This window comes from Mustela nivalis (assembly GCF_964662115.1).
Source record: "Mustela nivalis genome assembly, chromosome: 5".
NCBI classification, from domain to species: domain Eukaryota; kingdom Metazoa; phylum Chordata; class Mammalia; order Carnivora; family Mustelidae; genus Mustela; species Mustela nivalis.
Window position 1 is genome coordinate 67866239 of NC_139024.1, and position 10625 is coordinate 67876863.

At 41.1% G+C, this 10625-nt stretch overlaps 1 protein-coding gene across 1 annotated transcript; it reads right to left on the reverse strand.

Moving 5' to 3' along the window:
• Window positions 1–503: 503 nt before the first annotated feature.
• LOC309865214 (trace amine-associated receptor 8-like) lies at window positions 504–4338 on the reverse strand (the record flags this gene model as incomplete). The annotated part of the gene is given in 4 exon segments (XM_082731438.1): window positions 504–786; window positions 788–1451; window positions 1454–1523; window positions 4258–4338. Coding segments are annotated over 4 exon segments (1098 nt in total).
• Window positions 4339–10625: the final 6287 nt, after the last annotated feature.

Below are 10625 nucleotides of genomic sequence, written 5' to 3' on the forward strand. Positions count from 1 at the left end.
TGCTGACACCTTGATTTTGGAATTTTAGCCTCCAAACTCACAAGAAACCAAATAAATTTTTGTTGCTTAAGCTACCTAGTCTGTGGTACTTTGTTATGATAGCCTTAGTAAACTAGTAGAATGTTGCAAAAGACAAGGGGAAAAAGACCATTTGAAGATAAATGAAAGTTGACCATAAATGAGAAAATGAGTAGAGATATCACACCAAAAATGAGATTGTAGATTCCATGAAAGTGGAAGAAAAAGTGCATATGGAAAGGACGTGTACAGACCACTCAGACAGATTACAGTGTAAACCACTTCATTATTTACCATTTAGTTCAGTAAATATCTTTTGCACTGATTTAATGGAGGCAACTTCTTGTGATTTGGTTTCTGGCTAATTTGAAAAACACAACATATTTCTCCATTCTTGAAATGCTTTGTTAATTTTTTATATCTAATTTTGTCATGTATTTATAATTTGTAAAATATGTTTAAATTTCTCAACTTAGTGTTTATGTTTATTCTGCAAATAATCTAATGGTTGATGAACTATCCTTTAAAAACTCCTCACTTAAAATAATTTTTATGGCTTTTCTATACCAAGGATAAAATAAAGCATAAATCAGAGGGTTCATGGCTGAGTTATAATAAGCACCCCAACAGCAGATCTCATAAATATAGGCAGGTGTTATGAAGCCCATATAGGCATCAACTAGCGTATCAATCGTATACGGTAACCATGAAATCATAAATGCTATCACCGTGATACCCAGGGTCTTAGCAGCTTTTCTCTCTCTCTTGGATTTGTAACTCTCTGAGTTTTTTAACTCTCTTTTTTCTCTCTCTGGATTTGTAACTGTCTGAGGATGACTCTGCTTTGCTACCAGTATTTTCAATTTTTATAGCTTGGTGTTTAGCTATTAGAAAAATTTTACAGTAAAGAATTATCATTACGAGGGTGGGTATGAAGAATAACAGAAAATATATCAAAACCCAGTCTTGATTTAAGAGTGATCCCCAACCCGATATGTTTGGTGGTCTTATTATTTGACAACCACCTACACAGTTGAGAGCACTTATTAATTCCTCCATCCCATCATCATTGACACCTGTGTAGAACACGGCCCCTCTGCATACAATGAGCAGGATCCAGGAGACCCTAACGCACATCCCCAACACAGACACCGTGAACTTGCTGGGGTAGACCAGAGGGTCAGTAATAGCAATGTACCTGTCGATGGAGATGAAGCACAAGTGGAAGAGAGAAGAGTAACAAAATGCCACATCGAAGCAGCTGTGCAGGGTACAAAATCTGGCTCCAAAGTACCAGCAGCTCTCCACGGACCTGACCATGCTGAAGGGCATGACGGTCACCCGCACCAGGAAGTCAGCACAAGCCAGAGAGGTGATCAAGAAATTGGCAGGAGAGTGCAGCTCCTTGAAATGCAAAACTGAAGTCATCACAGGAGGTTTCCAAACACAGCCAGCAAAGAGGCTAAGCCAGGCGCTGAGTACAGAATCACCCTGGATCCGAGTGAGTAGGAAGTTTTTTTTTTTTTTTTTAATTTATTTTTTATTTATTTTCGGCATAACAGTATTCATTATTTTTTCACCACACCCAGTGCTCCATGCAATCCGTGCCCTCTATAATACCCACCACCTGGTAACCCAACCTGCCACCCACCCCCTCCACTTCAAACCCCTCAGATTGTTTTTCAGAGTCCATTGTCTCTCATGGTTCACCTCCCCTTCCAATTTCCCCCAACTCCCTGCTCCTCTATAACTCCCCATATCCTCCATGCTATTTGTTATGCTCCACAAATAAGTGAAACCATATGATAATTGACTCTCTCTTCTTGTCTTATTTCACTCAGCATAATCTCTTCCAGTCCCGTCCATGTTGCTACAAAAGGTGGGTATTCATCCTTTCTGATGGAGGCATAATACTCCATAGTGTATATGAACCACATCTTCCTTATCCATTCGTCCATTGAAAGGCATCTTGGTTCTTTCCACAGTTTGGCGACCGTGGCCATTGCTGCTAAAAACATTGGGGGTACAGATGGCACTTCTTTGGGGTAAATACCCAGGAGTGCAATTGCAGGGTCATGGGAAGTTCTATTTTTAATTTCTTGAGGAATCTCCACACTGCTCTCCAAAGAGGATGCACCAACTTGCATTCCCACCAACAGTGGAAGAGGGTTCCCCTTTCTCCACATCCCCTCCAACACATGTTGTTTCCTGTCTTGCTAATTTTGGCCATTCTAACTGGTGTAAGGTGATATCTCAATGTGGTTTTAATTTGAATCTCCCTGAGGCCTAGTGATGATGAATATTTTTTCATGTGTCTGATAGCCATTTGTATGTCTTCATTGGAGAAGTCTCTGTTCATATCTTCTGCCCATTTTTTGATATGATTGCTTTGTGTGTTTTGAGTTTGAGGAGTTCTTTATAGATCCTGGATATCAACCTTTTGTCTGTACTGTCATTTGCAAATATCTTCTCCCATTCCGTGGGTTGCCTCTTTGTTGTTTTGACTGTTTCCTTTGCTATGCAGAAGCTTTTGATTTTGATGAAGTCCCAAAAGTTTATTTTCACTTTTGTTTCCTTTGCCTTTGGAGACATATCTTGAAAGAAGTTGCGGCTGATATCGAAGAGATTACTGCCTATGTTCTCCTCTAGGATTCTGATGGATTCCTGTCACACGTTGAGGTCTTTTATCCATTTTGAGTTTATCTTTGTGTACGGTGTAAGAGAATGGTCGAGTTTCATTCTTCTACAAATAGCTTTCCAGTTTTCCCAGCACCATTTATTGAAGAGACTGTCTTTTTTCCACTGTATATTTTTTCCTGCTTTGTCGAAGATTATTTGCCCATAGAGTTGAGGTTCCATATCTGGGCTCTCTACTCTGTTCCACTGGTCTATGTGTCTGTTTTTATGCCAGTACCATGCTGTCTTGGTGATCACAGCTTTGTAATAAAGCTTGAAATCAGGTAACGTGATGCCCCCAGTTTTATTTTTTTTTATTTTTTTTTAAATTAATTTTTTATTTTTTATAAACATATATTTTTATCCCCAGGGGTACAGGTGTGTGAATCACCAGGTTTACACACTTCACAGCACTCACCAAAGCACATACCCTCCCCAATGTCCATAATCCCACCCCCTTCTCCTAAATCCCCTCCCCCCACCAACCCTCAGTTTGTTTTGTGAGATTAAGAGTCACTTATGGTTTGTCTCCCTCCCAATCCCATCTTGTTTCATTTATTCTTCTCCTACCCACTTAAGTTTTTTGTTTTTTAAAATTTCCTTAGAGATTCGGGGTCTCTTCTGATTCTATACAAATTTTTGGATTATTTGCTCCAGCTCTTTGAAGAATACCAGTGAAATTTTGATCAGAATGGCATTAAAAGTATAAATTTCTCTAGGCAGTATAGACATTTTAACAATGTTTATTCTTCTGATCCAAGAGCATGGAATGGTCTTCCATCTCTTTGTGTGTCTTCTTCAATTTCTTTCATGAGTATTCTGTAGTTCCTCGAATACAGATCCTTTACCTCTTTGGTTAGGTTTATTTCCAGGTATCTTATGGTTCTTGGTACTATAGTAAATGGAATTGATTCTCTAATTTCCGTTCTGTATTTTCATTGTTAGTGTATAAGAAAGCCACTGATTTCTGTACTTTGACTTTGTGTCTAGCCATGTTGCTGAATTGCTGTATGAGTTCTAGTAGTTTGGGGGTGGAATCTTTTGGGTTTTCCATATAAAGAATCATGTTATCTGTGAAGAGAGAGAGTTTGACTTCTTCACTGCCAATTTGGATACCTTTTATTTCTCTTTGTTGTCTGATTGCTGTTGCTAGGACTTCTAATATTATGTTGAATAAGAGTGGTGAGAGTGGGCAACCTTGTCGTGTTCCTGATCTCAACGGGAAGGCTGCAAGCTTTTTCCCATTGAAGATGATATTTGCTGTGGGTCTTTCATAAATAGATTTTATGAAGTTCAGGAATGTTCCCTCTATCCCTATACTCTGAAGTGTTTTAATCAGCAACGGATGCTGGATTTTGTCAAATGCTTTTCTGCATCAATTGAGAAGATCATATGGTTCTTCTCTCTTCTCATATTAATTTGTTCTATCACATGGATTATTTGCAAATGTTGAACCATCCTTGTAGCCCAGGGATGAATCCCACCTGGTCATGGTGGATAATCTTTTTAATGTGCTGTTGGATCCTGTTTGCTAGGATCTAGTTGAGAATCTTAGCATCGTGAGTAGGGAGTTTTAACGCAAGATCCATTCACACTCTCATAGCAAAGCTGCAGGACAGCAGGGTGAGAAAGATTGATGCTCATGGCTCTGGAGTTTGGTGCTTCCTGTCTTTCTGCCCTTCCTTGTGGTGGGCAACAAAGTTTTTCAATTCTGAGAATTTAAAAAAAAAAAATCAAACTTCATAATTGAGCAACTGCTTTTAAGTATTGCCTTAGATTCTGTCCTTTCTCCCATTTTAATCACAAAAAGAAGTTAAGAGAATTTCAGAAAGTTAGAAATGTATCCTTTCTGACTTTAATGCATGCGATTATTTCTGTAATTATGTCTCAGCCTTGCAGATAGTTAATTCCAAGCTAACCTATTATGAATTTTCATCAAGCCGGAATTCGTATTATCTGAATAATTGAAGAAATGTAATTTAAACACCTGGTTCTTTATACCCCTGAAGTTCTTCATTGCAAAGAAGAGTCAGATATAATATAATCACGTATTTGAAAAGTGACCTTTTAATAGACTACCACCTTCACATTTCTGAGATGTTAGCACCTGGAATGTTTTAGGAAGCTGGCCAATTAATTTCACCCATTATGAATTCCTCACAAGGAACCCCTATAGTGTAAGGTACGAATCTGGAAAAGAAACTTTTGATAATTATGATTAGTAAGTTTTTCTACAAAATGTCTGCCTCAGTGCTCTATTACGTTGCAGGAAGACTTGTGATTTTCCTAATCAAGAGATTTCTTTAAGTTTGACACTCCTGGAATAGTCTCATCCTGTATATGGCAGCAACGTTACCTATCTACAAGACTGGCTGTATAATTTGTAGAGCCCAGGGAAAAATAAAAATATGGAGATCTTTTTTCAAAAATAGGTAAAAAAGTACCCTTGAGTATAAAGTTTTTCCTTTTTTTCTGCAGTCTCTCCTGACCTGCCATCGTATTTGACTTCAGTTATAATGTCCCATTTCCTTGGGCATGGAAGTGTTTGTGGGCAAGTACAGACCTTCACAGGTGCCTGGAGACTGTGCCCTAGAACTCAGCATGCCTGGCCCACCCACTGCCAGTTTTCTCCTCCCCCCAGCTGCTGAAACCATACGCATGCCCACTTTGGTGACCTAGGAAGCTGAGCAAGCCATCTGCCCTACTCTTAGTATGACACCTCAGCCAAAGGCAGATAGCTGACTCCCTAAGGGGTGCAACCTCCACATGTTGACTGAGAGTGGGTAAGATGGTTGGCCCCACTAAGCTGCCCTTTGGATGTGCTATGGCCCTACTAGCCTGGATAGGGTAACAGTTGCCATGATTTCCCTGAGACCACAGAGGTCTACCTTGCCTCAACCCTCCCTTCCCTGCATCTAGTCCTCCAACATGGCAGTCTTAGTAGGTCAGAGTGAGGAGTGGGAGGTGGGACTGAGCTGAAGGTGCAGAAAGGAGGGCTCAGAGGGGGCGGGTAGAGCAGCCATGGTTGTGAAAGTGGCAGAGAACTAGTCTAAGGGAGAAGACAAAGCATTGTAATGCAGGACTATCACATGTAATGCAACTTGGGGCTCCACATCCCCCACACATGCTCTATTGTCCTTCAGGACTTCACATATAAAACACAAATTCAAAGATACAATTTTTAAGAATTTCAAGACCACAACAACTGTCATCAAGCCCCAAGAGCAGGGCTCTGAGCCACGGGGCTGGTCATGAGCCCCCAGAAGAGCTCCACCTTATTTTATTTCAGAGATTAAATTATCTCTTTGCAACAACAATTAAATGATGAAGAAAAGAAAACTCAATGAAAGCGAGTGCAAAACTGCCAGATGGGAAAGTGTAGAAGCTAAGTGCCAGAGAGTTCGGATAGTCGCAGTATAGAGATATGGGCATGGAGAATGTTCATGTTGCTATTCTTGTTTTGTTTTGATTTTGTTATTTATAAAGAAAGACTAATGGGAATGTGAGACCAAAGACTGAGCTCTGTTTGGACAAGTTTCACTATCAAGCAGGAAAGCAAGAAAGCACAGATCTGGGAGAGTCAGTTCAAGGGAGTAGAAATAGGGAATGTTTCCTACAGCCAGAGGGCCATGAGCTGCTTTATATCTGGAGAGCAAAGTCTCCAAGTGCTGCTGATTGGATGATGATATCTATATTCATTCTCCAGGTAACCACTGGGCTGACTGGGTGTGTCCACAGACATACATGGGGTGCCTGCCTCAGGATTATGCCATTCTATTAGTTCCCTATTGCTACTGTAACAAATTACCACAAATTTAGGGGTTTAAAGCAATACATATCTATTAACTTATAGTTCTAGAGATTAGAAATTTGAAATAGTTCTCAGGGACTACAATCAAAATGTTAATGGTGCTGTTTTCCTTCTGGAGGCTCTAGAAGAGAATCAGCTTCTTGCCTTTTCCCACTTCAGAGACCACATGCATTTCTGGCTTGCAGTCCTTTCCTCCATCCATATAACCAACAAACAGCACAGGATCTTGAAATCTTTCTCTGACTCTGACATTGACTCTCTCTCTTCCCTCTTTCACTTTAATGACCCCCGTGATTACATTAGGCCCTCTGGATAATCCAAAATATCTCTTCATCTCAAATTACCAATCCTTAATTTGACCACATCTGCAAAGTCCCTCCTTGCCATGGAAGGTAACATAGTTACAGATCTGGTGATTAGCACATGGACATCATGGAGGTGAAGGGAGGGGTCACTATTCTGCCCATCACAGGCATCAAACTATTTCTGCTGCTGAGGTCAAGTGTGAGCCCTGAATGATGGTACCCGCTCCTCCTGTCCCCTCTCTAAGGTGCCCGTCTTTAGGTTGTTGCTCCCAGGTGGATCTGTAAACTTTAGAAGGAATAGCAGCCATTGTTCAGAAAGAAGTTGGAAAACAAAACCTCTAAATTCTTACCTCTTAAGGACAACCTTGCTTGAGTGAAAAAAGAAAGATCAGAAAATGCAGAAGTGAGATAAAACAGGTTTTTCTCTTTCACCTTTCCTTCTCCAATGAGATACAGATTTCATGAGTGTGTTCAGACAAAAAGGCTGAATTAGTTTCTTCATCAACTCTTGTGTTTCAAGTATATGGAGAGGACGGGGCGGGGGGAGTTGTAGGAATGTCCATAAATGAAATCATCACCTCTGCACTCAAGAAATAGGAAGGCCAAATGTGAGCAGGGCTGACAATGAGAACCTGGTGGTTCCCATGTCCGGAAGCAGCTGGGGAATCCAGGATTTTGACTCCTGTGAAAGGGTCTAAAAGTGTTCCACGTCATCCAGGAGATAATGCACAGCTCACCTCTTGAAGCCTGGATCTGGGAAGAGCCTTCTCACTTCAGGACACATGAGCAAGGATGTTGAAACAAGTGACTTTGCTCCAATTCCACCTAGGACCTTGGTTTTTAGAAAGCTGCTAGTGTAAGGAGAAGTAAGGGCACAAACATAGATTCACAACCAGGAACCGAGCTGAGCCGCCCAGCAGCTGATTGCCCTGGGTCAGTCACATTTCCAATCTGACAGAAAAGCAGGAACCCAAAGCACTAGACCATGATTGTGTTTGAGGATCTTTAGGGCTAGATGGAGACAACTTCACAATTACTAAGCACTTCAAGTGTGTTTAGATTGGGGAGAATAAAAGAGAAAGAAATAGGAAACCAAACCAACCCACTCAACTGAGATAAGAAAGCACAACAAAAATCCAAAGCCTGTAACAAGATATGATTCTAAAATACAGCCAATAAAATCAACAACTGAAACATGAAATATTCCAGATGAAGTTAATTTCATAGAGCTGTTTGAAAAAGACAAGTACAACTTTAGTGATGTTTCTATTCAAATCTTTTGTTCAAATACATGTGTCTTGACAGACAGTGATTGGGAGCTCTTGGAAGGAAGCTTGGAACTCGTTTCCAGCAAGTGCCTGAAAGAGACACAAGTGCTAGTAACAGCAGATGACACTACAGGAAGCGTCACTTTCCCTCTTTGTGTCTCCTATGAGAATATTCAATTTTAGGGACACCTGGGTGGCTCAGTAGGTTAAGCCTCTGTCTTTGGCTCAGGTCATGATCTCAGGGTCCTGGGATGGAGCCCCGCATCAAGACCCACATGGAGTCCCACATCAGGCTCTCCACTCAGCAGGGAGCCTGCTTCCTTTCCCCTCTACCCCCACCTGCCTTTCTGCGTACTGTTGATCTCTGTCTGTCAAATAAATAAATAAAATCTGAAAAAAAAAAGAATATTCTATTCTATGCAAAATGCATAATAGGTTATAAATAAACATTTAGCGAGGTAGGATTTGGTAGATGCTCTTCTGCTTTATTTGCCTTTTCTCTTATTGTGTACCATCTTCTTTCTAAATCACTTCCTAACTCCAGTTCCTGCAGCAAATTATGGCCAGAGATTGGGGAATAGGTAAGCGACAGTTTGCTCCTATGAAAAGTTCAATCCGCGATGCTGATTGCTATGAGATGCATAAAGTCTACCACCAGCCTCCTCAAATGATGAAGAGAGCAAGCCTTGAATCACTGTGGAATGTATGGACACTGCCGTAACCAGAGCCTCTTGCTTCCTTCTGGGAATTTATTCCCACCTATGGGAATAAATCTAGGCTTCGAGTCTATGCTCCCTAATCTTTTTCACTTGATCATGCATGGTAATGCATTGCTATAGACTGACTATGTGCATCCCTTCAAAATTCATGGGTTGAAACGTCATCTCCAACATAATGCTTTTTAGAGGTTGGGCTTTTAGGAGGTAGTTCTGTCATGAGGGTAGAGCCCTCATGAGTAAGGCTGGCACCCTTATGGAAGAGGTTCCTGAGAGATCCCTTATCCCTGCCTCCATGTGAACACACAGCAGGAAAGAGTCACCTATGAACCAGGAAGTGTGTCCTTACCAGACTTGAATCTGAAGGCATCTTGATCTTGGACTTCCCAACCTGCAGAACTGTGAGAAATAAATTCCTGTAGTTTATAGAACACCCAGTGACTGGTCATTTTAATAGCAGCCTGAGGTGACCAACACATATGTACTTCACAAGAGGGTAAACTGAGATGATTTGGGATGTCCGTAGAGCACCTCAATGAAATATAAATATTATAACTGAGCAAGATGGTCTTAATATTCCCCTTGGCTTGAATAAACTGTAGACATGCTTCTTTCTGACTCTAGGCCTCTGCCCTCCCTTTTCTTAGAGGATTTGATTCAGAAAACTTGGCATTGTAAGTTCTTTTTCTGCCTCCTTGAGATATATATCTTTTTAAAGGCTTCTTGTCAGTTGTATAACCCAGGACTTGTCTTTTCCAAGTAGCTGAGAGCCATTCCTTTGAAATGCAGTCATTGAGGAAAATGGCACACTTATCTCTTAATTTCTGTGGAAGAGTGGGAGCCTAATTCTAAAGGCTACCAATGTGTAAAACCACAGCCTGTCATGAAAATATGAGGACATTTACTTGTCACCTTCCTCGGAGCAGTGTGCCACCAGAGCAGATTCTCAGTGATGATGGCAGAGGTTCAGGAGAGAAAGCAGAACCAAGAAGGCCTTCTTAAGGCCCATGCTTAGAACTGACATCCTGTCACCTCTGCTCTCACTTTGCCTCTTGAGGGAAGAACTTCAAAGTTACACAGCAAGGGGCATGAGGGAGGGGTTTCAAACATTCTGTCAACCACACAAAATCTTAAGGAGTAAGCCTTTCTCAGTGAGACATGGAAACATAACATGTGTTGAATGTTGCTCATTGTACTTACTATTTATAGAAAGGGAAGCATCCTGTCAGAAAGTTGAGACAACCACCAGAGTAGAATGAGGGAAGCTGCTCGCGTCCTGAGCCTACTAGCCTTTGTGAGCTCATCTGACCGCCTTGAAGGCTGAGTGGATCAGTATCTCTAGGTACACTTATGACCCCTTGGCAACACGCTGTTACGGGAAACCAGTTGGGAAGCTCTGCTTTATATAGCAGTCTGATGGTCCATCAGGTTTGGAACAACATTTATAGCAAGTCTTCTGTGTTTCCAGCCAAAATCTGTTGTCTACCTTGATATGATTTATTAACACTTTCAAAATAATATCCTTATTATTTACTGTGTCTTTGTGCAAACCCAGAGAGACCCTGCTCAGATATATCTTCAAAAAAAAAGAATCTAAACATAGGGTGCCTGGGTGGCTCAGTGGGTTAAAGCCTCTGCCTTCAGCTCAAGTCATGATCCCAGGGTCCTGGGATCGAGCCCCACATCAGGTTCTCTGCTGAGCTGGGAGCCTGCTTCCCCCTTCTCTCTGCCTGTCTCTCTGCCTACTTGTGATCTCTGTCAAATAAATAAATAAAATCTTAAAAAAAGAATCTGGGCAATCTGAGGATCTTAGAAAAAATGACACTGATTC